This window comes from Ochotona princeps, chromosome 18 (genome assembly GCF_030435755.1).
Source record: "Ochotona princeps isolate mOchPri1 chromosome 18, mOchPri1.hap1, whole genome shotgun sequence".
Taxonomy (NCBI): domain Eukaryota; kingdom Metazoa; phylum Chordata; class Mammalia; order Lagomorpha; family Ochotonidae; genus Ochotona; species Ochotona princeps.
The window spans coordinates 12976914-13004891 of NC_080849.1; the positions used below are offsets into that span (position 1 = coordinate 12976914).

The following is a 27978-nucleotide window of genomic DNA, read 5'->3' on the forward strand; positions in this document are numbered from 1 at the left end:
GCTGTGCCAGGAGAGGCTGGGTGGGAGGCTCAGGCTGGGAGGCCCTGCCCCCTGATGTGATTCTCCAGGGAGACAGGCTGCTCCTCTGATTGGATATGCTTTCTTTTTGTTGCCTAAAGCACAAACAACAACAGCTAACTATTGTTATCTTTTTAAAGAGCAGAGAAAGAGAAATGAAACATTCTCCCATCTGCTGGTTCATTTCCCCCAAGTGGCCTCAGTGGCTGAGGCTGAGCCAACTCCACCCCGGCCTCCCGCGTGTTTGGCAGGGATGCAAGTGCTTGAGCCATCTCCTGCTTTCTCGCTTCCCTGTGCTAATTTTTGGCCAGAAATGGAAAAGGGCAATGATGGTATGAGGGGGGCACGTGGGTGAGGGGTGGAGGATGAGGGCGGGCTATGGAGACAGGCTGCCTGCTCAGCATGGCTGGGTGCAGGAGAGCAAAGCTGTTTCGGCCCCAATGCTCATGCCACATGCACATGCCACTTGCAAGTACATTGCATGCTATTCACACGTCAAATGCCTCGATCGCACACATGAACACATGCAAACGTGCCACACACACACACACACACACACACACACACACGAAACACCTCCCTGTCCAGTCCCTTTCGTGCTTCTGGAGAACAACAGCGCCACCTAATGGCCATCCGCACACTATGCCCGCTCTAACCGTAGCTGAGGTCAGCAACAACCATTGTTTCCACAGTGAAAGGCCTGGTCCTGCAGGTTCTGCTGCTAGAGCCCAGGTGAGCAAGGCTGCTTCCCTCACTAGGCTCGGAGCTTTCCTATGTGGGCATGACACTCTCCTCACTGGTGAGGGTATCTCGAGCACGGTCTGCTGAGGCCCTCTTCTGGGCTGTCCTTGAAAGGGGTGCCCCTTGGGAACTCATCCTGCTCAAGTGTTTCAGAGCAGAGCCACAGCCCAAGTGGTATGTGCCCAGTTTGGGAGCATTGGTTATGGAAATGCAGTAACGCTCCAGTGAGAGGTGAGACGGTGGAGTGAGTGGCTGGAGGCGTGGCCTACACAGAGACTGGCTGGCACTCACCAGCTTCCACGACTCTCATCCTGCCCTGCGACCCAACCACTTTGTGTGGGCCTCAGGCGGGCACATTAACACCTTCTTCCTCTTCTTCCTCCTCTTCTTCTGAATTATTTACTTTTTGCTGGAAAGGCAGATTTACAGAGAGAAAGAGAGACAGAGAAAGATCTTTCATCTGCTGGTTCATTCCCTAAGTGGCCACAGTGGCCGAAGCCCACTGATTCACAGCCAGGGCCAGCAGCTTCTTCTGGTTCTCCCACATGGGTGCAGGGTCCCAAAGGCTCTGGGCTGTCCTCTAATGCTTTCCCAGCCACAGACAGGGAGCTGGATGGGAAGTGCAGCATCTGGGAGATGAACAAGCGCCCATTTGGGATCCCGGCTGTTTCAAGGTGAGGATTTAGTCACTGAGCCACTGCACCAGGCCCAAGCACAATAACCTTTTCAGCCTCTGCTTCCATCAAGAAGCTAAGGGGGTTCAGCAAAGTGATGGGTCTGCACACAGTGCCTTTGCTACTGTTTGTCACCACAGGGTAACTTCTTGGGAGGTCAGTAAGTCCCTGAACGTGAGAGCCCAAATGCAGCCCTTAGCTCCGGTCCCCTTAATTAGCCTCAGTGATAACAAACTGTGTGAGAATGTCGCATAACAACATAGAGTATTTTGAACTGTTTTGTTGGTCTGGATTTTGTCGACTACCCATGGCTAAAAACCATTGGGGAGAAATCAAGATGGCAGAATAGGGTAAGGACACATTTAAACAGACGGAGAAACATTGCCCAGGGTGAACAGAGAGGGCATATTCCAGGAAATCGAAGACAGACCAACGACAGAGGGGCACCTGGATACTGATGGATACGGGAAAGAAGTGGAGACAGCAGTGTGGTGTTGCAGTGACCGGATACCCCAGTAGCATCCAGCAAACAGTAATCTGAACTCCAGCAGCAGCCAGAACTCCACTAGCAACCTGGTGGGAAGGGGAGTTCACCAGGAACTCGGGAGGTGAACCCAGACAAAGAACTGCCTGTCCTACTGGCTTGTTTGATTTGGCCAGGAGGAGAAACACATCAGCCTATCCCGAACAGGCAGTATGGGAACAGGGTGGATTTCATAGCTGAGACCCCCAGTAGAGCCAAATCAGGTGCCATCTTGTGCAGGGAGGCAAAGTGGGACAGCATTGCACGTGCACTAAGCTGGCAGCAAACATTTCTGGCTCAGTGCAATGCAGCGATGTGGCATCCTACAGGTTCCACCCAAAACAGGTCTGGGCAGCCCCCAGACCTAACTGCCAACAGATCAAGAACTCCACGAGTGGCACACCAGGTGCCATTTTGTACAGTGTGGCAAAGGCTGTCAGACTGCAGGGACACAGGGAGCTGCGCATGCACTGAGCTGGGAGTGAACTCACTGAGCTCAGTGCATTGCCTGGTCCCACATCAAGAATAATACCAACTTGGGCAGCTTATAACTCAAAATAGGCCTGTGTAGCCCTCAGACATAATGGTCAGCAAGTTCCAGCAAGATCAGCACCACCAACGACCTAGCTGTTTAGGACACCTGGTGTCTCCCTAATCCTGGGAACTACTCAAAGCAGAAGGGGGAAAAAGGTTACACAGATAAGAGTGCAGCCTCAGCACAGGCTCACAGGAGGTAGAGTGCTGAACTGGGAGCTGGGGCTCCAGAGTCTGTGGTGGAATTCTAACATAAGAGCTCAGATCTGAAACTTGCTGGAGGGAGTGGCACAAGTGACTGCAAACAAAGAACTGGATACCAACCGCAATAAGTAAAATTGAATTGCAGACCTGTGGGTGACACAGCTTGGAAACCTGCCCCAAGGAGAAGAATCTGCTAACCAGAAGTACAATGACCAAGAGGAGACAAAGACACAATGAATATTGCCGAAGACTCCCCTGCAAAGGAGCAAAAACCTTTGCCAACCTCAGAGTTCACAGAGGAAGACATAGAGAAAATGGGGGATACAGAATTCAAAACACTTGTTATAAAGTTTTTATCAACACCAAGAAGCACCTGCAGGAATTTAAGGACTATGCTACACAGCAAAGAGCAACACTGAAACAAATTCAAGCCTAATTATTGGAAACGAAGGACACAATAGAGCAAATTAAAAATTCAATGGAAAAATAAATAAATAAATTAAAAAATTCAATGGAAAGTCTCAATAATAGAATGAAGAAGGCTGAAGAAAAGAATCCCAGATTGGAAGATATTTCTTGTCACAATGAGGAAATAATCAAAAAGCTAGAAGCAGAGCTGGGTCAAGCTAAAAAAAGTATTCAAGAATTAAGAGACACTATTAAAACACCAAATATAAGAGTTATGGGAGGGCCCGGCACGATAGCGTGGTGGTTAAAGTCCTTGCCTTGTATGCGCTGGGATCCCATATGGGCGCCAGTTCTAATCCCGGCGGCCCCGCTTCCCATCCAGCTCTCTGCTTGTGGCCTGGGAAAGCAGCTGAGGACGGCCCAAAGCCTTGGGACCCTGCACCTGCGTGGGAGCCCTGGAGGAGCTCCTGGTTCCCGGCTTCAGATTGGCTCAGCTCTGGCCATTGCAGCCACTTGGGGAGTGACTAATTGAAAGAGAATCTTCCTCTCTGTCTCTCCTCCTCTCTGTATATCAGGCTTTCCAATAAAAATAAATAAATTAAAAAAAAGAGTTATGGGAGTTCCAAGAGATGCAGAAAGAGAAGTTGGGGAGTGAATCATTGGATGGAAGATCTTCCTCTGTGTCATGCATCCGTATATAGGTCCTATGAAGATGTGGAGCCTCTCCCCAAGCCAGCAGTGTCACACACTGAACGCTGACACCCTCCCAAGCCCCTGTGCTGAAGTCCTGCCTTCCAAAGTGATGCTATTGGGATTCAGGCGGTGGGAGGTCCCCGGGTTCAGGTGGGGTCTCCACTGTAGGGGCGAGTGTCTTCACTAGGAAGATGAGAACTCTTGTTCCTGGTGAGCATGCGCCCAGGGGCTTTCCCAGGTTTCATGTCCTTGGTCATCCCCCATCTTTCTCTTGCTAACAGATGACTCGTGAGCTTTCTGTGGTCACACAGGGCCTGGTTTAAGGCTCAATGGTCATTCAATTTTTGGGGGGGAGGGAGTGTTTCAACAACAGGGATATATTTCCCACAGTTCTGGAGGCTGGAAGTCCAAGATCAAAGTGCTGGCAGATCCAGTTCTTGGGCAGGGCCCTTTTCTGGCATCCCAACAGGCACATGCATGGACTTCACTCAGTGCTTGCTCACAGGGTGTGGGAGCTCTGGGTTTCTCATCTTCTATTGCTTGCCCAAGCCATTAGCAGGGAGCTGGTTTGGAAGTGGAGCAACCTGGATGTGAACCAGTGCCCATACAGGTTGCTGGCGCCACAGGTAGAGGCTTAGCTTACTATGCTACGGTGACAGCCTGCTCCACTTTGGATCAGCCTACAAGCTGTGTCTGGGGTGGGGGAAGCAGGGTGGAGGGGAGTGGGCTTGCCCCTCGCTGCAGCAGGGACGGGGGGAGCCACGGTGATCTGGTCAAGGCTGGCAACGTGTCCGCGCTGGCTCTAGTATCCCGGTGAGACTGGCAAGGCCAGGGCACAGATCGCCAGGAGAGGGCGGAGGAGGAGGAATGAGAGGTTCACAGAGAGAGGGAGATAGGTATGTGGAAGACTACTGGGTTAGAGTCTTGCCAGCTACAAGAAATTGGAGACCACCGCGGCTCATGGGGAGGGCGGAGGCAGGCCTGGGTCCTGGGGATGCTGCCAGTGTCTGTGGCGCTGGGAGGGGTGGGATGAGCTGGAGAAGACAGGTGCCAGCAAGAAAGCCTTGATTGAAACAGGAGGGCCTGCAGGGTGGCGGAGTTGGTCTGGCTTGTGAGATATTACTGGAGGGATCCTGAAGGGAGCTGGATGACAGAGGATAGATGACCAAATCAGGGTCTTCCTCCACCCAGCAACAATGGAGGTTGTTTATTAGGAAGAAGGGGCTGGGGCTTGAGACCAGGACAAGCGTCCAAGATATCACTCTGTTTTCAAGACAGGAGGAAATAATGAATACACACACATATATATAAAGTTTCCCTCCTTACAGACATAATTTATTTTGAAGCCTTGAGATTCCCTCCCTAGTATTTTATCTGGGATAAAAGCAGTTCTTCCTCTGAGCCAGGAGGGGGCGCAGGACTGCGACAGGACTCCTGCTTCTGGCTTCCACCAGGCCGGCTGCTTGAGACTGAGCGAACAGACCCTCACATCGTTCAGGAGCCCAGGGAGCCGGAATCACGGTAGCTGGGCGGGGGTCAAGGGGCTGCCTGGCCCACCCCTGGGGCAGGCTCCCTGTACCCCTGCAGGCCCGGTCTCTGCCTCCGCCGGTCCTTCTCCCTGTCCCTGTTTTCTGCTCTGCTGTCTTTACCTGGACTAGTGTCCACACCCATCTAGGCTGGGCTCGTATACTTGCAAACACCCTGTTTCCACACACAGGCTGTTTCTGAGGTTTGGGGAGTTCCTATTCAACTCACACTATCTTCCTTTCCTTCCCCAGTATGTTTAAAGCGTCACTTCACGGTTAAGCTGGTGCCTCTGACTTTTAAGCCAAGCCGGACTGTGCTAAATTAAGCTCTCAGCTGAACTTCACTGGGTGCTCAGGATGACCCGTAGCGAGGCGACACCTGCTGCCTCCTGGAGGAATGCGTGGGTTCTCACCAGCCACCAGCTTACCTGGAGGCAGTGTTGCTTCAGGACCACCCTGGGCTGGGCAGAGCCCACCGGAAGTGTGCAGTTGAGGCTCAGGTACCCACTTGATGTTGTTCTGGAACAAAGAGGAATCCAAGAGGCCTGAGATGGGCTGTTCTAGAAACCCACCCTAGCCCTGCTTTGAGTGGCCTGTTATTCCCAGAATTCGGCTGTCCTCTTGGTCCTGAACTTGAGACATACTCTTGAATCCTAATAAACGTGCCCTTTAGGGCCCGGTGCTATAGCCTAGTGGCTAAAGTCCTGGCCTTGCATGCACCAGGTCCCATATGGTCGCTGGTTTATGTCCCAACCTACAGCAGCACTTCCCATCTAGCTCCCTGCTTGTGGCCTGGGAAAGCAGTAGAGGACAGCCCAAAGCCTTGGAACCGTGCACCCACGTGTGAGACTTGGAAGGTCCTGGCTCCTGGCTTCAGATCAGCTTAGTTCTGGCTGTTGCGGCTGCCTGGGGAGTGAACCAGCAGACAGAGGATCTTCTGTCTGTATGTCCTCGCTGTGTATCTGCCTTTCCAAATTAAAAAAAAAATTAACAAATCTTTTTTAAAAAGTGCATTTTAGATTAAGCTCATTTGAGCAGGGTTTTTTTCCCCCTGCAAACGATCCCTCTGTTGGTCAGTCCTACACACCTGGGCCTTCTCCCAGTCCTGCAGCCCAGCCTGACTAGCGGGACCCTGGGCTTTGGTTTTCACTGCTTTTCCTCCCTGGCTGGGGGCACAGGGTCGCCTCGGGACCACCTCCCCCTACCTCTTCATTGCCATGCACCTTCACATAACTGATCCTGGAAAAAGAAAGGTTTGCTTTTTTTAAACAAAGGCAACCAGAAACTGAACTGCCTCGGCAATGCTCAGCTGTGCTTTTTTTTTTTTCTGGATAAAAACATAATCCACATGCCACAAGTTCACCTACGTGTTTCATTAAGCATGTCAAGGTCCTGCATGGCCCATTTCCGAGGGCCTGGGTTCAATCCCTACCTCCACTCCCCATTCCAGCCACCTGAGGTGCTGGCTCAAGACCTTGGGGCCCTGTCACCCACTGCTTAGGCACATGGCTCAGTTCAGGCTGCCGCGGTCACGTGGGGGAGCAAACCGGCAGACAGGAGCACCGTCTGCCTTTCAGATAAAATAAACAGCATATTTATTACATTTATAGCTCAGGTGACAGATACCACCTTCACCCCTAAAAAACCTCCATGCCCATTAGCAGTCACCCCCACTGCCTCCACAGCCTCTGGCACCCACTCGTTTCTACCTCAGTGGGTTTGTCTTCTCTGGCCCCTCACAGGGGGAGCAAGGGCTGGGGCTGTTCTGTCTATAGTCCAACACACGGCCTGTTCTTTTCCCAGTCAGCTGACAAGGGCAGGAAAGCTTCCACCACTGGAGGCTGTTTTCACCAGTTCTGCCTTGAGGGCTGCCATATAAACTTGGCATTGGCTAATTTCTAGTAGGTTCTACTTTCACCTAGCTTCTTGGTTAATAGACTCCTTACTATATCCAAAATAATAATAATAATAGTAATAACTAACATTAGACAAAGAGGAAGAAGGTAATCTGCAGTGTGGCAGTTTGAAAGATTTATTCATTCTGAAAGGCAGACTGATAGATCTTCCATCTTCTAGCTCACTCCATAAAGTGCAGTATCAGCCAGCTGGGTCAGGCCAAAGCCAGGAATTCTGTTTTGGTGTCGCACATGGGTGGCAGGGATTCAAGCACCTGAGCCAGGTGTGTTTGCAGCAGGCAGCTGGGTAGGAAGTGGAGCAGCCGGGGCTGGTGCTCCCCAGGGCAGGCGGGACTCCCAAGTGGCACAGTGTCAAGTATTAGTCTTAAAAATTTTTAGCTTCTCTTTCAACTTGACCTCTTTATTACTACATGGACAATAATTCAGTGTTTCATCTATTAATGTAAATATTAATTATTTAAGTGCAGTCACAGAGGGGAGAAAGAGGGAGGGAGAAGTCTACCTGTTCACTCTCCAAATGCTTACAAAGGCAGAGCCAAGCCAGGCTAGTTAGGCATCAGGAACTCCGCTCAGGTCTCCCTTCAGGGGAGCAGGAACCCAAATACTTGAGTTCTCATTGTTGTCTCCCACACCAGCAGGAGGCTGTATCGGTAAAGGAGGAGCCTGGAATTGAACCAACACTGAAAGGGGACGTGGGTGTTGACTTTCCCAAGGAGCTGTTTAACCAGGTGTGCAACATGCCTGCACCCCCACCCCTACCTCTCAGGTTACTTTTCTACATTCTACTTGTGGGTAAACCTTGTCCCCATAGTATAAGCAACTGGCATGCAAAATTCCAATATAAAAGCATGGCTGAGTGAAAGAAAAAAAAAGATGAAAACAATATAACTCTTTTGTTTTAAAAATCAGTTTAAAAATAAATTAAATACATGCTTAGTTTTAAAAATTCAAATATACAGGAGGGTATAAAGTGGAAGGTCAGAAATCTCCTTTACTCTAACTTGAGTTTCCAACAGCAGCACAAGACAACAGGGAGACACTAGCTCCATGTATCTGTGTAAATAAAGATGAAGACCAGTCCTGCTCCTCACACTGGCTGTATCGCACTGCTCCACAATCGCACAGGACCAGGAGTTGACAGGTGCAGGTCCAGACACAACTGTCCCATCACCACAGGAGGCTCACTGGCCACAAGCCAGCCAGTGCTTAATACGTCTTTTTATTTTCATGTGCTTTTGATATGTTCTTTTTTTTTTTTTTTAAGATTTATTCATTTTTATTACAGCCAGATATACACAGAGGAGGAGAGACAGAGAGGAAGATCTTCTGTCCGATGTTTCACTCCCCAAGTGAGCCACAATGGGCCGGTGCTGTGCCGATCCAATGCCGGGAACCTGGAACCTCTTCCGGGTCTCCCACGCGGGTGCAGTGTCCCAATGCATTGGGCCGTCCTCGACTTATTTCCCAGGCCACAAGCAGGGAGCTGGATGGGAAGTGGAGCTGCCGGGATTAGAACTGGCGCCCATATGGGATCCCCGGGGCCTTCAAGGCGAGGACTTTAGCTGCTAGGCCACGCCGCTGGGCCCGATATGTTCTTGATGTAAGGCTCTTACCAGATATGAATTTTTTTTTAAGCCCTGTTTCTAAAGCTGGTCTTTTCATTTCTTCTTCTTCTTTTAATTTGAAAAGTAGAGTCACAGAGAGAAAAGGAGAGACAGAGGGACCTTCCATCTGCTGGTCTACTTCCAAAATGCTTGGAGTTGGGCTGGTCCAGAGCCAGGAGCTTCTTCTAGGTCTCCCATGTGGGTGCGGAGGCCCAAGGCTTTGGCCCAGCATCCACTGCCTTCCCAGGCCATAAAAAGGGAGCTGGATGGGAAGTGGAGCTGCCATTCCAGGAACCAGTACCCATATAGGATTCTGGTGCCACAGAGGCTTAGCCATTACATCACTGCACCAGATCCTTAAAGCTGTCTCTTAAGGCAAAACGGTTCATTTTGATGAAGTCTTTATCCTGTTTTTACCTTTGCTTACTTGTGCTTTTGGCATTACTGGAGACACGGCTCATTTCTACGTTCTCTTGAGGAATTTCAGTTCTTGCATTTAGGTTTGGTGATGCATTTGTAATTAGGTAGGTGGAGAGATAAGGATCTGGCAGCAGGTAAGTAACTCCTTCTAGCACCATCAGCACAAACTCTTCTTCAAACACTGAACAGCACTGACCCTCTCGCTCAGATTCATAATTCACTGATCACAAACAAGAGAACAAGAAGAACTCTGGATAACTGTGTCATTGCAACATCTCAAAGTCCCAGGTCCAGTGTGAAACAACTGTTACTGATTTTTCTTAGATACACACATCAGTCTCTTCACAGTGCCTCTGTTACATACACAGGATTTCATGGGTGGCATCTAGTACTTGTGTTAGCTCTCCAACACCGGGGTCACTTCTCAGAAATCCTGAGCCTGTCAGAGAAACTGAACGGTATCTCATCGGTCGTCTCCACGGGCACGTTGCTCCTATTGAACTGGCAGGAATAGTGGTGGGTGTGGTAACTGGCAATGAAGGCATCCTGTGTGTGGCGGCAGTGACACCCGTCGGCCGGCAGCATGGGGTCGGAGTCAGCCAGGTGTGAGTGGTAGACACCAGGGAACGAGTCCTGAGAGGAGTGGTAACGGCCCGCTGCCCCCGAGCTGGCTGCGGAGCTCACATAGGGGCTGCTGGGCGCCAGACATGTCTGAAAGCATGCCTTCCTGCCCAGGGCTCGGTGCATGTCCAGCTTGGCAATGAGCGGCTTCCCTACGTTCACCTCCTGCTTCTCCTCCACCGTGTCTTCCAGCCCCGAGTACTGGTACGACAAACACACCGTGAAGACGAGCTGCTCCTGAGACACAAAGGTTTGCAGGTTCACAATCAAGATGTAGCAGGCTTCAAACATCATCACAAACAAAACCCACTCCAGCCTCTTTTCCAGGCTCCAAATCAAACATTCTTTAACTTTCTGGAGGCTGAGGCAGCTGCAATTGGGTTTCCTTCCTTTCATGCAATACTTCACAGTGTGGGAGAGTCCTAGCTCTGTTAATAATCACTTGACAGCCTGATGAACACTGACAAGGCACCATCTTTATAGTGCTGTCGGGTTTCAAAAATTAATACTGTAGGGGCCCGGCGGCGTGGCCTAGCAGCTAAAGTCCTCGCCCTGAACGCCCCGGGATCCCATATGGGCGCTGGTTCTAATCCCGGCAGCTCTACTTCCCATCCAGCTCCCTGCTTGTGGCCTGGGAAAGCAGTCGAGGACAGCCCAAAGCCTTGGGACCCTGCACCCGCATGGGAGACCCGGAAGAGGTTCCAGGTTCCCGGCATTGGATCGGCACAGCACCGGCCCTTTGCGGCTCACTTGGGGAGTGAAACATCGGATGGAAGATTTTCCTCTGTCTCTCCTCCTCTCTGTATATCCGGCTTTCCAATAATAATAAATCTTTAAAAAAAATTAATACTGTAATTATTTTATTTGAAAGGCAGAGTTACAGAGAGAGAAGAAAGAGGAGGAGGAGAAAGAAACTTCCTGCTGCTTATTCACTTTCCAAACAGCTCCAATGGCTGGGGCTGAGCCAGGAGCCCAGAAATCAAGCATTTCGACCCTTCCCTGCTGCTTTTCCAGGCACAATAGCAGAGAGCTGGATCAGAAGTGAAACAGACAAGACTCCAACTGGTGCCCATATGGATGCCAGAGCCGCAGGTAGAGGCTAACCTGAAAAACCCACAACACCAGCCCCAATAAGGCATTTTCTGAGCAGAGGGAATGAGTGGCCTTTTCTTCTCCTACTATTAGATGAGGAGTTATCACTTGATAAGAAAGCAGCCTGGTCTTAAAATACCTGGATCAAAGCTGAAACTGGCTCCTAAAATTTTATGATGTGATGATGATAATCTATGCCATGGGTAGCAAATGGGATGGAAGCAGGAAGTGGATTCACACTTTCAGAGAAGAGCAGACTGGGCACAAACAGGCACACCAAGAGCTTCACACCTGTTGTGTCTAGTACCTGTCAACACAGCGCATTCTGTTTCCTGGGTTTGGGCTGCTACGTTCTAGCATCATGGCGTAACAAATAACTTTAAAACAGTTTGCAAAGATATACTTATATTAGAAAGTTCAACCACGTACAGCTTACTTCTCATTTGTTCATCAGCCTGAATTGAAAAGCACTTAAAAGAAATTTGATTCTAATTTGCTGTATGTAGAAAGTCAAAGCACCAGGAAATGGGTTAGTCACATCACTTCATAAGGACAAACGATGAGAAACGCACCGTCAGGCGATTCCGTCCCTCGGCCAGCACCACAGAGCACATCTACAATGCCGCCAGGCGACATGGTCACTGCTGGCTGGCATGTGAAATATCCTCCCATGGCACACAACTGAGTTAAAGATGTGAAGCTGTTTACAGGCCGAATGTACTCAGGATCCTGACTTTTCAACAAGATGCAGGCAAGCACACACGCTCTCACAGTCGAGGGTGAGCGCACCAAGGGTTACTGATCAAATACACTGCAGACTGGTCATCTCTACTTCAATGTAACGTGTGAGGAAGGGGCACGTCACTGGATGCCAGTGAACCCTCAGCAGCCACGAGCAGGGGAAGCACCAACCTTCAGCTTCTGCAGGGAGCCGAGCCTGGTGTAGAGGCAGTGTTGGGGAAGGTCCTTAGACACCAGGTAGCTGCCCGTTTCTTCAGGAGTTGCTTTATTTGCATCTTTTGGGTCAATATCTAGGTCCTGTGAAAGAAAAAATAACCGTGAATGTTATTAATGAAATCAGTGAAAGTCATAACGTGACCTATGACATAAAACATCTTTTCTTAGAAAAAAAAAATTATTTATTTTGAAATTCAGAGTTACAGAGAGGATGAGACAAAGAGACAGAGAAATGTTCTCTTCATGGGTTCACTCACTACTTACCTGGCTGCAATGGGCAGGACTGGACCGGGCCAGGAGCCAGGCATTTCACACCAGTCTCCCAGGTGAGTATGGAGGGGCCCAAGCACCTGGCCCATCCTCTGCTGCCTTTCCCAGGCTGCCAGCAGGGAGATGGATCAAAAGTGGAGCAGCCGGGAAATGAACTGGTGACCATAAGGGATGCTGGAGTCACAGTTGGCAGCTTTACCTGGTAGGTCACAATGCTAGCCTTTACATAAAATATGTATTTTTAAAGATTTATTTATTTTTATTGGAAAGTCAGATATATATAGAGGAGGAGAGACAGAAAGGAAGATTTTCTGTCTGTTGATTCACTCCCCAAGTGACCACAACAGCCTGTGCTGTGCCAATCCGAAGCCAGGAGCTGCTCTTCCGCAGGTGCAGGGTCCCAAGGCTTTCAGCCATTCTCGACTGCTTTCCCAGGCCACAAGCAGAGAGCCGTAAGGGAAGTGGAGCTGCTGGGATTAGAACCGGCGCTCATATGGGATCCTGGTATGTTCAAGGCGAGGACTTGAGCCGCTAGGCCACGGCGCTGGGCCCGACATAAAATATTCTAACAGATATCACTGTTTTGTGATACCTGAGTAAGAATCTTTGATCCAGGAGTGAAGGAACAATGAAAATAACGTCCAATGGTTGTAACAGGAATTCTGAATTGTGCAGTGATTAATTTAAAAAGGAAGGTTAGTTCTGAAAGGAGTTTTTACTCTAAGCACACAGGGCCTTAGTGACTCCTGGATCCTCTCCCTCGTGACAGTCACTCTGGGCAGTGCAGGAGACTCACATGGTTAATAAACTGGCACGCCTACGTGAGGCCTCCCCTTGTCTGCCCCTAGAGCTGACCTGCTGGCTGGGGCAGGAGGCTCTGCTCCTCCAGGGGCCCTTCGACTGCCTAACCCCCCGGAGGTGGATCCCCTTCTGGGACTGGTGGCAGCCACTTGCTCACACCTGAAGCAATGTCCTCTGTAAAGTCTATCAATCATAAAGTGACCAATTGTTGGATCTGTTTGTCCTATTCCTTGTTTACCTCTCAACTCATCATATTTACATAGGAAAGGTAAGGAGGATACTATTTTAATATCAAATATCAAACTATTATCAGATGTAAATGTTTGGCAAGAACAGAATACAATTTATCTTCCTCCAATACTAGCATATATTGACAGATAAGACTTGTATAATTGGGCCCGGCATCATAGCCTAGTGACTAAAGTCCTTGCCTTGCACGCTCCAGGATCCCAGATGGGTGCTGCTTTGTGTCCCGGCTGCCCCACTTCTCATCCAGTTCCCTGCTTGTGGCCTGGGAAAGCAGTCGAGAATGGCCTAAAGCCTTGGGACCCTGCACCTGCATGGGAGACCTGGAAGAAGTTCTTGGCTTCGGATCAGCTCAGCCCCCACCATTGTGGTCACTTGGGCAGTGAACTAGCAGACTAAAGACCTTTGTCTGTCTTTCCTCCTCACTGTATATCTGATTTTCCAATAAAAACAAATAAATCTTAAAGACTTATACAATTATTATAGCTAGTTTTGAAAATGATAACTTTTTTAAAAAGAAATTATTCTTGGCACATCTATTTCTTTACATTTAATATCTTATTTAGGTATTGAGAAAATAAAGGCAGCCTTCTTGAGTGAATTTTAGACATTTCTGAATTTGACAAACCCAAGGCTTTTTTTTTAAATTATTAAACATACGGCCAGTTACTAAACTACAAATACACTATATATATCCTTACATATTATACATACCATCGAGTTTAAGTTTTAACAGTTTAGTCTTTAGTAAATGAGACTATATGATTACATTCTAGGTAAGAGGAAGAAGGAGAGACTTACAAGTGGGAAATCGGTGACGTAGGCATCACACATTATGACCTCAGGCGGCTTGTGGACTACACTCGTATAGATTATCATGACATTGGAAAACTCCGCTGCAAATCCTAGTTGGATCTGAACACCACAGTGGAATTTAAGACACATACTTTCTGGAAGTTCTGAAAAGGAACATAAGAACGACTTAGAAGAATCAGGCGTGGAAGGTGCAGTGATTTGAGCTGTCACAAAAGTAGCCTGAGTTGCACAGCAGAATGCCTGGCTGAGTCTTGACTCTGTACTTCCCATCCAGTTTCCCGTTACTGTGCATTTTGGGAGGCGGCAGATGGCGGCTCAAGCATCTGGGTTCTGGGCACCCACCTGGGAGACCTGGATGGAGTTCTCGTCCCCTCACTTTGGCCCGACTTAGTGCTAACTGTGTAGGATTTGGGGAGTAAATCATCAAATGGAAGATTGCTCTCCACCTCTTTCTGCCTTCACATAAAACAATAATAAATTATAAAACCTATTTAAGGACTACTTAAATAGTCCTTGGGAGCCAGGATTGTGGTGTACAGCAGACTAAGCCTCCAGCAGGGCAGCAGCATCCTGTATGGGTGCTGGTTCTTTCTAGGCACATTAGCAGGGAGCTTGGTTTGAAGTACAGCAGCTGGGACTTGAACTGGTGGCTATATGGGATGCCAGCATCACAAGTGGAGGCTTAATCTGCTATGCCATGATACCGACCCTGACCCATCTGATTATCAGCAACTGCTTATTTAACAGGTTACAAAATAGAGGAGACTCTAAAGGGCTGCCTATTAGTAAACTGAAAATTAACCCATTTTAAAAATAGAAGAATTTTTAAATGACCACTTATATTTTGTTAACAGTAAAAATAATGTATTAAATAATTTGATATTTCCAACAGTAATCTGTGTGTTATCCATAACCGAGATATTTATTTACTTTTAGATTTGTTACCAAGCCAAAAGATTTTTACAAATTGAGAAGAAAACTGTTTACTCAGGGGAAAAAAATGCTTTGATGACTTGAGATCAGTCCATCTTAGAAAGCTCTCTCCTGTAGAGACAGACTGCCATACCGTGCGCCTTGGCCCACTGCAGGTTCCGCACCAGAGCCTCGGCAGAGCAGGCCATCCCCTGGATCGGGTCGGTCAGCGCCCTCTTCTCAGACAAACTGCTCCGGATCTCCAGAGCCTGCTTGCCTTTGGTAAGATGACATTTTCCCATATCTAGGAGATAAGAAAGTCCATGTTATTTTTACAGCAGCAATTATATTTTTAAACACTTTATTTCTTTGAAAGTGGTACAGAGGAAGACAGAACAAGAGATCATCCAACTGCTGGTTCACAGCCCAGATGTGTGCAACAGCCAGGGCTGGACTGCACACATGACAAGAGCCACAGCCCCATCTAGATCTCCTGCATGGGTGGCAGGGACCCAGGAAATTGTGCCATCACTTCAATGTGCCTCCTGGGTACACACTGGCAGGAAGCTTGATCAGAAGCAAAGGTGGGACCCAGTGCCAGGCACTCCTGGGAGGTTGGCATCCCAAGCAGCAGCTTAACCCACTCTGCTACATTATCTTCCCAGACCAACAATTCCTCTGTAATATTTTGGCTAAGAAAACTCTTAAAAATCAAGTCATATTCTCAATATTGCTTATTCATTCCACAAATATTCACAGGGCCTACTACGCGCCAGGCATGGTTCAAGGCGTCAGGGATACAGCAGGAAGCATACTTGTAAGTGCTGTTTCCTTCTGAAGCCCCCTTCTATTTTTATCTTTTATAACCATAGTAACCCCCCTAATCTGTATAAATGCAGACATATAACCTGAAGGCAATTTCATACATTATTTTTAGTGTACCTGTGTTTTGACTGTGGCCTGTCATGTGAGCACAGTATGGAATTTTCCATTTGTAGTATGCCAGATTTTGGATTTTTGGTGATGGCTCAAGGAACTAGGTCCTGGTCACCTATATGGGAGGCCAAGAATAGGTTCCTGGTTCTTGGTTTCAGCCTGGCCCAGTTCTGGTACTGTGGGCATTTGTGTGGCAATGAATTAGTAGATGTGAGATGTCTGTCCCTGCCTTTCAAATAAAAAACGAAGAACAAAAAAGATGTCTAATATATGTAACACTGACAAATGCAGAACTTCCCTGAATAAAGCAAGAAAATGGGTGTTAAGTCCATAATTCATGCTGCCTGTGTTAAATGGGAAAGTGGCTAACAGCTGCATGTTCTACCTAAAATATCCATGGTGACAAAAATATAAATAATTTTACCTGATGGCTGTTAGGAAAATACCTCATACCCAGGTTGCCATCTTAAGAATACCCACAAAACTCTGTTGGCTAGCTGGCAGAACCACCTTCTTCATAAGGCTTACAAAACTGTAGTGCTATCTATGGATACAATGTGCTTAATTAGCTCCTGACAAGAACAGCGTTATACTGGCTGGCAGGGGAAGAGACAGAAGGAAACTGAGACATGGCATTCACCTTTTTAGGATCCTGTCTCCAAAATACGATTTTAAAAGAACCAAGTTTATTAAGAAAAGAATGAACTTGACTTTTCATCAGCAGTGTCTTAACGTTTCTGTAAAGGATTCTCTAATCCTAGGCGTCTGTTCACTGGCCTCCCCGCCCCCTTCTGTGCAGCAACACAATCATCACCAAACAAGGAAGTCTGAGTGGACTTGGCTTCCTTCTTCTCTTTATTCTAAAAGTCTCAATCTTATCTTTAATTTTACCTTCTGCAACTTCATCTAGCAACACAGTGATTTTCTTGTCTTCTAATAATCTATCTTTTAAAAATTTCATGAAGATTCCATTTGCCAATCCAGAATGCTGGATTTCAAAAGCTTCTGCTCCTTGACACCTTAAACACAGCAAATGAAGAAGTGAATAAACTGGGCATAGAAAGACAGACACCATAGGTTCTCACATGGGGATCCTAAAACACCTACCACACAGAAGGAGAAAGGCACTGTCACTGGGGCTGCGAGGATGGCAAGAACGGAGAAGGAGGAATGCAGAGATGTTGGTCAAACCCACATTTTGTAGTTAGCAGATTAAACGGTAAGTATTTACGGCAATGGGCTTACCAGCTAGTTTGATTAAATCAACCCACACACACACTCTGTGCACACCTTGCATGCCATTAATATACATAATCATAATTTGTTAATGCAGCTTGAGCAACTCCTGACCAAAAATCTGAAAACTTTTCGAGTGCCAACATGACACTTCAGAGATCTCAGATTCTGGAACATCTTTTGTTTCAGAACACCACATTTCTGATTTCTGGCCTAGGGATGCTCAAACGGTAACATGTATTTCATTACTGCAAATCCTAGAAACTCACAAGTCTGAGGCACTTGTGACTCTATGCACTCTACGAGAAAACCTACATCCAACAGCAAAACCAATGTGGTAACTGGCAAGCACTCGCCATGCGCAGCTTCCACACACACTGTCCGGCTTCAGCTCTCTCCTGCATCGGCCACATCCCCAGTGAAGCAAAACCAAACACTCTGGCACGCAGTGACAATATAACAAGCAATGAACTGGTAAAATTATTTAAAACTTTCTACCAAGAGTACTAAGAAGAAAAAAAAAGTATCAAGAAGGCAATTTTACACCATGTATATGGTAATTTCTAGGTCTCTAACCTGTAATAAAAATAGTCTTAAACATAATAAACACAACATTTTCTTACGTGGCATATCCAAATACGATATTGGCAGTGACTTTCAGTGCATCCAAGATTGGGATAGTGTCATCGTAGTCATTTCTATTTAAAATGAGCGGACAAAAAAAGGGACGGATATAAAAATGCAAAATAAAACCACATTCTTAAAGGATTAGAAATAAAATAACAATGAAAATACTAATTCAAAATTAAAACACTAGCTTAAAATTACAGATTCAAAATTTGTTCATCTTGTAAGTTACATACTTATAAAAATTCATCCCAGTCCCTGTACTGTGCACAACACGGCACACAGTCATCTTATTTGTCTTCCCAGCTTTAAAACTGGAGCTGTTGTGCCAACACTGTGGTGAGGCTGACTAAGCTGGTGCCTGCAATGCCAGTATCTCCTAAGTCCTTTGGGCTGCTGCACCCATGTGGGAGACCCAGATGGAGTTCTTGGCTTCTGGCGTTGTCATGGACCAGCCCTGGCCATCACAGCTATGTAAGGAGAGGCTGCAAGATCTCTCTCTCTCCTCTTTCTTCCCTCTCCGTCTAACACTGCATTTCAAATAAATAAAATGAGTCTTAACATGTATGCGTGTACACGTACATACACGTAGGCACACACACACACACAAACAGGAGTTGCATTTGGACAATGGCTCTGGATGTAATGACTGGTAAATGGTGAGCTAGTAAAAAATAGTAAATCCTGGAAGGATAACCACTGCTTCTATTCATCAGGAACATAAGGCAGACAAAAGGGACCCTGACCTTCAACTGCTATAGCTACGGTTTCCGTATCTGTGAGAGCAGGCCCATGCAGTGAGCCCATATCCTAACTCTACAGGCACTGCTCTGCAGCTTCCTGAAGGAACTGCTGCAATGGTTAGTGGAAAGCCATCGAAAAGCATTCTGGAGCGCCGATTCCCTGGGACCCTTTAGTTTTTCACTTAACATTATGCAAAAAAATGGGTAAAATATTCAACATTTTTTCTCCTATCATTTCTCAGCTTCAATGTATAATCTAAAATTCACAAACTGAAATGGCTTTTGTCATTTTACAGGGTTTGTCTAGGGCTTAATTTGTCAAGATCTTAAATTATGGGGCCAGCATTGTGATGCCAAGGGTTAAACTGCCACCTGGCGTGCCAGCATTCCACATGACTTGTGGCTCAAGTCCCAGACGCTCCACTTTCTAATTCACCTCTCTGCTCATGCTTTTCCCCGGGAAAGCAAGGAAAGATGGTGTAAGTATTTGGGCCCCGGCCATGTGTGCAGGAGACATGATGGAGTACCTGGCTCGTGGCTTTGGCCTGGCCCAGCCCTGGCCACTGCAGCCATTTGGGGAGCGAATTAGTGGATGCAAGATCTCTTTCCCTCCCCCTTTCCCTCTATGCAACTCTGTCTTTCAAATAAACAATTAAATTATTAAAAAGATTCACATTTGATTCTAACAATCATCTCATAAAAATGAGGAATTTGGGGCCCAGTGCAATGGCTTAGTAGCTAAATCTTTGCCTTGCAAGCACCAGGATCCCATATGGGCACCGGTTCATGTCCTAGCTGCTCTGCTTCCCATCCAGCTCCTTGCTTGTGGCCTAGGAAAGAAACTGAGGATGGCCTAATGCCTTGTACCTGAACCTGTGTGGGAGACCCAAAGAAGATTTTGGCTTCTGGCTTCAGATTGGCTCAGCTCCTGCCATTGTGGCCACTTGGGGAGTGAACCAGTGGATGGAAGATCTTTCTCTCTGTCTCTCCTTCTCTGTAAATATGCCTTTCCAATAAAAATAAATTTAAAAAGATAAAATTTACCTTTTCCTACACATATCCAACAAAAACACATTGAGTCCAGTTTCCTTTTCTTGCATTAACTTCAGTATATTCTGTACACACAGACAGTTTTCAGACCTATATGGATTTGGTGCATCGACAGGGACCATAAAGCTGTTCCCAAAGTTTTCATACCCATGCCCTGCATAATATAACAACCCTGAAAAAAAAAAGGAGGTAGATGTTAGTTCTAAATGTATCTGAGCTTTTATTCAAATTGATGCAGGCATAGTTAAGAAATACTCATCCACAAACACAGTGTTAATGGCTATTTAAAACTTTCTTATTCATTCTGTTAACCTGAATTCTGCATTTGAGCACAGCATCAAGACACTGCCTAAAACATATTCTCATTCATGACAGTAACAGATCTGCAACTAATGTTACAGTGTGGGAGAAAAGCTTATCTTCCCAGGAATGAAACAAGGTAGCCAGCTAGCCAGGACTTCTTTCCTGGTCCTGGTAGCCCCCCACCCCCCAGGCTAGGGGCTCACTCTGGGCAGGGAGGTCTCATGCTGATCTATGCAGCCCTGGCAGAGTGGGAGCTTGCTGGGTATTTCACAGTTCAACAAACAAACCCATGTCCACAAGACTGCACCTGTGACACACAGAAAACTCGGCAGGCATTACCATAAACATTGGCGGGGGTGGGGAGAGGGGTAAAATTATAAATGTGCACTTATAATCAGGGAGGGGAAATTAATTTCATAGGCTGTTTCCTTTTTGTTATGAGATTTAAATATCATTAATTTTCCAGCTAGAGTCTCTTGAATTAGCTGCTCTAAAATCTGGATTAGTTTTAAAACTCAATGTATTTCTTGCTGAGAAATGACATTATGAAAATTATATCAAGGAACTCATTACTTTCTTGAAAAGAAGTTGGCTTGGTTGTAAAACACAAAAGCCATGTTCAATTGCCTTTTAAAAATACTTGATAGAAACATTTTTGAGAGTCAGCATTGTGGTGTAGTGGGTTAAGCTGCCACCTCTGATGTTAGCATTTCAGAGCAGAGCACTGGTTTGAGTCCTGCCTGTTCCACTAATGCTCCAGCTGCCTGCTTGTGTGCCTAGGATGGCAGAGGAAGATGGCCCAAGTGCTTGGGTTCCTGCCACCCTTGCGGGAGACCCAGTTGGCACTCTGGGCTCCTGGAACAGCCTGGATGTTGTGGCTATCTGGGGAATAAAGCAGCAGGTGGAAGATCTCTCTGTGTCTCTTCCTTTCTGTATTGCTCTGCTTTTTAAATAAACATGTAACTATTTATTCAAATATTTATTTCACTTATTAACACACACCCACACAGAGGTCTTCAATCTGCCGGTTCCTTCCCTAGATGTAACAGCCAGGGCTAGCCTAGGCTGAAGCCAGATGCCAGGAGCTGCTGCTTCTGTGTCTCCCATGCAGGGGCCCAAGCACTTGGCTCACCATCCTCTGCCACCCCAGGCATATTGGCAGAGAGCTGGACGGGAAGTGGAGCAGCTCTGTCTCCACCTGGTGCTCATCGAGATGTCAACATGACAGCCAGTGGCTTTACTTGCTTTGCCACAATATTGGCCCCAAGTAAATAATCTTAGAAAAAAAGAACTGTTTTTTATATGAGGGATCTTCAAAAGGTTCATGGAAAATGCAGTTTTTTTTCCATGAAAAAAGATTATGTCTACATTTCAAGTATTTTTGCACCAAAATAAATTTACCTTTTAATTCCATTCCAAAATTTTGAAGTTCCCTTGCATTTCTTTGAGTTTATAATGTCTACAAGTCTATTAATTTTGTTCTGTCTTCTGGATACAAGAATTTTTTATATAGTTATATATATATATTCAGTTTATATAAAATAAGTACATTTCTTATTTTTCAAGATACATATTTAGAAGCACAGAGGATCCTGCCTCCCCCACCCATAACCCCCTCTTATTATTGTTCCCCAAGTTATTACAATAGCATGATTGTTCCTTCCATCATTACAAGCTTAACTTTCCAATATGTAAATATGTCATAAGATGAAGTAATGTAACATAAAAGTATATTCAAACATAAAAATGGAAACCCTACTGTTATTCTGTTGTATGCATTTGTTAATTCCTAGCATGCCAATCTCACAATAAAATGTTTATAGATAAGGAACCAGAAACAGCCACTCCACTGTAATCACAGCCTCCAGCAGAAAGGCCATTTTCATGATTAAAGAAAACTTGTCTCACTGGGTCCTAGAAGGCAGAATGCAGGTTTCTGCTTTTCTTCGGTTTCTATTAAAACGGGGAAAGTGAGTTTTTACACACAACATTTCAGCTAAAAAGAGAAAAGGGAGACACCCATTTATTCCTGGGGTCTGTCCTGCGGCTTGCGTGTACACCCAGGGCGTTCAGGCTGGCACTGAGTTCAAGGAGGAGGAACGCGGAAGAGGATCCCAGACTGTCGAGCTCCAGGACCTTCCAGCCCACAGCCTCCACGGCCTCAGGCTTCCGCATGTGGGCAACAGGGAAAGCCAGAACTCAGTTCAGTGCCACAGATGATGCCTTTAGGGCAAGCATGTACAAAATGAGCCACGCTCAGGGAGTCACACCAGCGGGCAGTACAATGACAGGGCAGGGCAGGAGAAAAGCAGAATGTTGGGAGGCAGGAGAACGGGAAAAAGGAGGGCCTGAGTCTGGAATGACAGCTGATAGAACAGACATGAGCCCAGCAAGGAACTAAATTACTGCTGTAAATGAAAATAAGAGTGCATAGAGAGGTCAGCTGAACATTTTCCCACTCAAGGGACTGCACTCCACCTGCACAAACCCTGCTCGGACACAGCGTGGATCACCAACGGTGAAGGCTTGGCGGCACTCACTGGGCATTAGGTCCCACTCAGGACAGTGGACCACTTATCCTACCTTGTACAATACTTACAACACATGCGCCATAACAAGCCAGGTAACAGTCGTATCCCCCTTTGACAGATGTGAAAATGGAGACAGTGGGACTGAACACCCACATTCCAATGATTCAGAAATTAGAGGCAGGCTAGTTTAACCAACCCTGACAGAGACATTACAGGCTCTCTATACCCTCAGCTGGGATTTCTAGATACCTTTAAGCTCAGAAAATATAAAATGGTAGTGCACTGTCTGTTTTGTTTGTTAATTATAACTTTAAAAAGCTCTCCTTGGGACTAGTGTTGTGGCACAGTACATTAAGCTGCAGTCATATAGTGGATACTTGTTCGAGTCCTGCTTGCTCCACTTCTGATTCAGCTCCCTGGAAAAAGCAGTGAAAGATGGCCAAAGTCCCCGGCCCTACCACCCATGTGGGAAACCTGGAAGAAGCTCCCTGCTCCCAGCTTGGCCTTGGGCCAGCCCTGGTTGTTGCAAAGCCATTTGGGAAGTGAACCCGTGAATGCAAACTGTCTCTTTGTTTCTCTTTCTCTCTGAGAAAAAACTTTTTAAAGGTTTATTTATTTTTATTGGAAAGTCAGATTTACAGAGAGGAGAGACAGAGAGGAAAGATCTACCATCTGCAGATTCACTCCCCACGTGAGCCACAATGGTCGAAACTGAGCCAATCTGAAGTCAGGAGCTTCTTCCAGGTCTCCTGTGTGGGTCCAGGGTCCCAAAGTTTTGGGCCGTCCTCGACTGCTTTCCCAGGCCACAAGCAGGGAGTTGCTTGGGAAGTGGAGCACCAGGATCAGAATTGGTGCCCGTACGGGATCCCGGAGGATGCAAGATGAGGACTTAGAAACTAGGCTACCATGTTGGGCACTCTCTGAAACTTTATCATTCAAATAAACAAATACATAAACTTAAAATAGTCTCCCCAATCCCCAAAAAATAAAACCTCAAGCAGATATATAACACATTAAAAAGTTAACCTGGGTTTCTGTAGTTAAGACCTGCGGGGAAATCCTTCCTAGTCTAACTCTGGTCTGGAGATGAAGGAAAGCTTGTCCTTTCCTGGCAGAAAACTATTGTAGCTACAACACTCTGAGCACTTCTAGTGTGGGGAATAAACATGATTTTGTTTGATTTATTCTGCAACACGCTCTTTATTCCTATTGATCTCCCTTTGGTTTACAAAACTGAAATGAACACAGCATGCAGCCAGTATGCGCTCCTCCAAGGCTGGCCGCTGAGCCAGTCAGCTGAATGACTGCAAGCTCAGAGAAGCTCCTGCCATATTTTGGCCAGATTTTCTTGTATTTATTTATTTGAAAGACACAGCAAAAGAGATGGAGGGAAGGAGAGTGGTGAGAGATGGAAAGATCTTCCATTTGCTGGTTCATTCCCCAAATGTCTGTCAAAGTTGAGCTGGACCAGGCTGAAGTCGACAGGCAGGAACTTCATCTAACGATCCTTTGTGGGCATCAGAGACCCAGTATACAAGGCATCACCAGTAGAAAGCTGGACAGGAAGTGGAGGGTGCATGGCTAACCCTGGCACTGCCAACAGGGAACATAGGTGTTCCTAGCAGAGGCCCAGCTAACTCAGTCTTGATCATACCCCCTCGATAAACCTCCACAAAAACATGACTGAGGGGCCTGGTGTGATGGCTTAGTGGCTAAATCCTTGCCTTACATGTGCCAGGATCCCACATGGGTGCTGGTTTGTGTCCCAGCTGATCCACTTCCCATCCAGCTCCCTGTTGGTAGCCTGGGAAAGCAGCAGAGGATAACCCAAAGCCTTCAGACCCTGCACCCATGTGGGAGACCTACAAGAAGCTCCTGGATTCAGATTAGCTCAGCTTTGGCTGTTGCGGCCCTTGGGGAATGAACCAGCAGACAGAAGATCTTTTTTTCTCTCCTCTCATAACCTGACTTTCCAAAACAAAAACAAAAACAAAAACAAAAACAAACAACAACATAACCCACATTAAAAAAACTACCCCTAAGGTCCAGGAACAGATGAACACAAATGGGTACTGGAAGGGTATTTAGCAGGCCAAATAGTTCTTGTCCATCCTGGTTACCCAGGTTCAATTACCAGAAATGTTTACCTTCAAGGACAATTCAGAGATTATTTCTGGTTTTGTGCTTGCTTTTTACACTGACATGTTTAATCTTAGTTATTGCTCTATAATGCTTATAAGTCACATTATGTTATCACGGCATCAATGTTACGGGCCAAAAATTTAAATTTGAGGTTTTTACCATGTTAATCTAATCCCCATTACTTAATATTTGTATATGTGCTGCTGAAGTGAGCACAATCCCCATTACATAGAGGGGAAATTTCATTTAAATGAGATTTTCAGATTTTCTTCCAGCTTTTATATTACAAGGTTACATATTAAAAAAAACCAACCAACCAACAAACAAACAAAACCCAGTTTTTGTGGGCCTGGCAGGGCAGCCTAGCAGCTTAAGTCCTCACCTTGCAGTGCCATATGGGCACTGGTTTGTGTCCTGGCTACTCCACTTCCCTTCCCGCTCCCTGCTTCTTGCCTGGGAAAGCAGTTGAGGACGGCCCAAAGCCTTGGGACCCTGCACCTGCGTGGGAGACCTGGAGGAAGCTCCTGACTCCTGGATTCATATCAGCTCATCTCTGGCTTTTGCGGCTGCTTGGGGAATGAACCAGTGGGATGGAAGATCTTACACTGTCTCTTCTCTCTCTGTAAATGTGACTTTCTAATAAAAATAAATAAATCTCTCAAAAAATATATGGTTTTGTTTTGTTAACATTTCTACTTTGAGGACCATCAGCTATTCTACCAATCTTGCTCCGTCATGTCAATCTAATTAGCAATATACCAGTGCTATTAAAGCAAAAATAACTAGAGAGATACAGAAGTCAAACCAATATTGTGTGTTTCTCATTTGCATGCCTGACAACAGGCCTGGGAATGTCACCTTCCTGACAGTTACAGTCCCGCATGAGGGCCTGACAGGGACAGTCCTGAGCAGTGTGGCAGAAGGGAGCTCAGCAGCTGGCCTGGCCAGAGGCCACACACAGCGCGACGCAACCACGAGGAAATGACCGCAGCAATACGCTTTGTCTCTAGAGTCTTAATCACTGAGCATCTACTCTTTCTGGTGTTTTTAAGTGGAGGAAAGGGAAAAACCAGTAAAAATTTACTGCTAAAATTTCTGAAATCTGAAAATTCTGAAATTTAGCCATATTTTAATAAAACTAATCGGAAACTGTGTTTCATATGCTACCTTCAATAACAATTTTGTTAAGCTTCAGTTTTCACCGATAGAATAGAAACTATCATGTGAGAGCAGAACAAGGAAATAAACACGAGGTACATTCTGTTACAACCGTTCCTAGTCAAAAACAAACAGAAAACCACACAGTGGTAGTTTACACATGAACGTAACCTTTGTGATTTGTGATTAAACTTTATTATACAGCAGCTCTTGCAGTTAGAAGAAACCACAATCACAAAACATATGTAAGAGTTTTAATCAGAGTAAAACTGAAACATAAAGCTTTCAAGATAATTACTATGCAATGAAGACCTAGTTGTTTTTAAGTATTTAAAAAATGTGTCCACGCTACCTTTACCTGATTCTTCAATTCTGAACTTAGTTTGTACAATAAAAAGAGTGGTAGAAGATTACAGATCAATGATGACAACTAGCTTACCATACACGCCTTTGTCTAAGAGTAGCAAAAACTCATCCACTGCATTACGCATCTCGTATTCAGTGAGATCCAACAGGGAGACGACCTTGAAGTCCAACTGTCTCAGTAAGTTGGTCAGCTCGTACACATCCACCAAAGGAGCTTTTAGCTTGGGGTGCTCCCTGTAATTCATATTTCCTATCAGCAGAGCAACCTTGTCTTTGGCTGTGGAAAAAAGGGGGATGAGGAAGGAAGATGTTTTAAAGGAGGAAATAAAGACTCAAATAAGACTATGGAAACAGTATTTTATAATATAAAAGCACGCTTCTATATTGTAGTACTTCATTTTAAATAAGATTTCATTATTTATTTTCATCTGAAGACTGTTACTTTATTCAGATCACTGTGAGAAGTACAAAGAGCTAAAAAAGTCAAATAACTGAAATTATACTTAGTCATGCTTAGAATCTCAATAAGGACATTTAAGAGTTACATACAAAGCATAAAGGTCACAAAAGCCAAACTACACCTCTAGAATACACTACCCAGCTGGGGTGTAGTGCTTAACTTGGCAAAGAGAAACCACTTATCAATCCTTACCTGTACAATGTTATGTCTGTAACAAGTAATGTCTTGTAGATCACATTTAAAGAAGGTAGGCTGGAAATTAGCTTCTGTTTGGCAGGAGGGAAGCACCTGCATGAGGCTGGGAAGCACTGACAGGAGACCAGGCGGGGACTGCCGGGCCTGACCTGTCCTGCACTACTCATGTGGATGCACTGTCTGCCCTCAGCCTCTTCCAAGCGTATTTTCCTTCTCTACTGAGATGAGTTTGTTTTCGGGAACTCATTTTCTGAACTTACCACACTCAGATTCTACTCAAAGATAATGTGTGTTGACAGAAATGGGCGCTTTTTGTTTGCTTAGGGCAAAAAAGATCTATACCTGTGGCTTAAAAAACATCAGCCAGATCACTCAAGGGTATATAGCCTGTTAACAACAAAGGTGGAAGGCTGAAGTGGGCTCAGAGCTGAAGAGGTCTTCGCCTGTCATCTTTCTCTGACATTCTGGAGTGGATTCAGTGCTTGCTGCATATACCAAAACTGGAGTCAACGCAAAGGCTAAAAGCCATCCACGACAACAGAAACCCGTGGTAACTTTCCTCTTGGGGGCAGTCGCAGGGGGTGATGTGGTGCAGTATGAAGTCATAGCGGAAATCGGGGACAGAAAAGCTAGAAAGCACAGGTGTGACAAGAGCTGGGTGAGGAGCCACGAGGCTCGCACTGCAGGTCACTTCCTGCCACACACAGGCTAGGGCACAGTTACCAGCCTGTTAAGTGGTTTATTTTTAACTTACTGTGGACACTGCCTCGTGATATTGAAAGATGCTTAAAGAATTGCATTGTTCATTTGATGCCTACAATATGTAATAAAATTTCAGATATTTCAAATCATTAAGATGTGTAAAAGTCACCAAGATTTCTTCTTTTTCCACAGAACAGATTTCTTCTTTTTCCACATCAGTTTATTATTAAAAACTAGAGGGCCCGGTACGGTAGCCTAGCGGCTAAAGTCCTTGCTTTGCATGCACTGGGATCCCATATGGGCGCTGGTTCTAATACTGGCAGCCTCACTTCCATCCAGCTCCCTGCTTGTGGCCTGGGAAAGCAGTGAAGCAGGCCAAAGCCTTGGGACCCTGCACTCGCGTGGGAGACCCGGAAGAGGTTCCTGGCTTCGGAGGGGCACAGCTCTGGCCGCTGACGTTACTTTTGGGAGAGAATCAACGAACAGAGCATCTTCCTCTCTGTACATCTCACTTTCCAATAAAAATAAAACAAATCTTAAAAAAATCACTAAC

General features: G+C 46.1%; 1 protein-coding gene across 2 annotated transcripts in view; it reads right to left on the minus strand.

Moving 5' to 3' along the window:
- Window positions 1-8829: 8829 nt before the first annotated feature.
- The window catches only part of MALT1 (MALT1 paracaspase), a 57064-nt gene continuing 37915 nt past the window's right edge, over window positions 8830-27978 (minus strand). For both annotated transcript variants that reach the window (XM_058677074.1, XM_058677073.1), the window contains 8 exons: window positions 26142-26345; window positions 19563-19740; window positions 17772-17846; window positions 16804-16931; window positions 15131-15280; window positions 14050-14207; window positions 11887-12012; window positions 8830-10119 (listed from right to left, as the gene is read on the minus strand). In XM_058677074.1, coding sequence (XP_058533057.1) covers window positions 9679-10119; window positions 11887-12012; window positions 14050-14207; window positions 15131-15280; window positions 16804-16931; window positions 17772-17846; window positions 19563-19740; window positions 26142-26345 — 1460 coding nt within the window. In that variant the 3' untranslated portion in view covers window positions 8830-9678. The remainder of the gene's footprint in view (window positions 10120-11886; window positions 12013-14049; window positions 14208-15130; window positions 15281-16803; window positions 16932-17771; window positions 17847-19562; window positions 19741-26141; window positions 26346-27978) is intronic.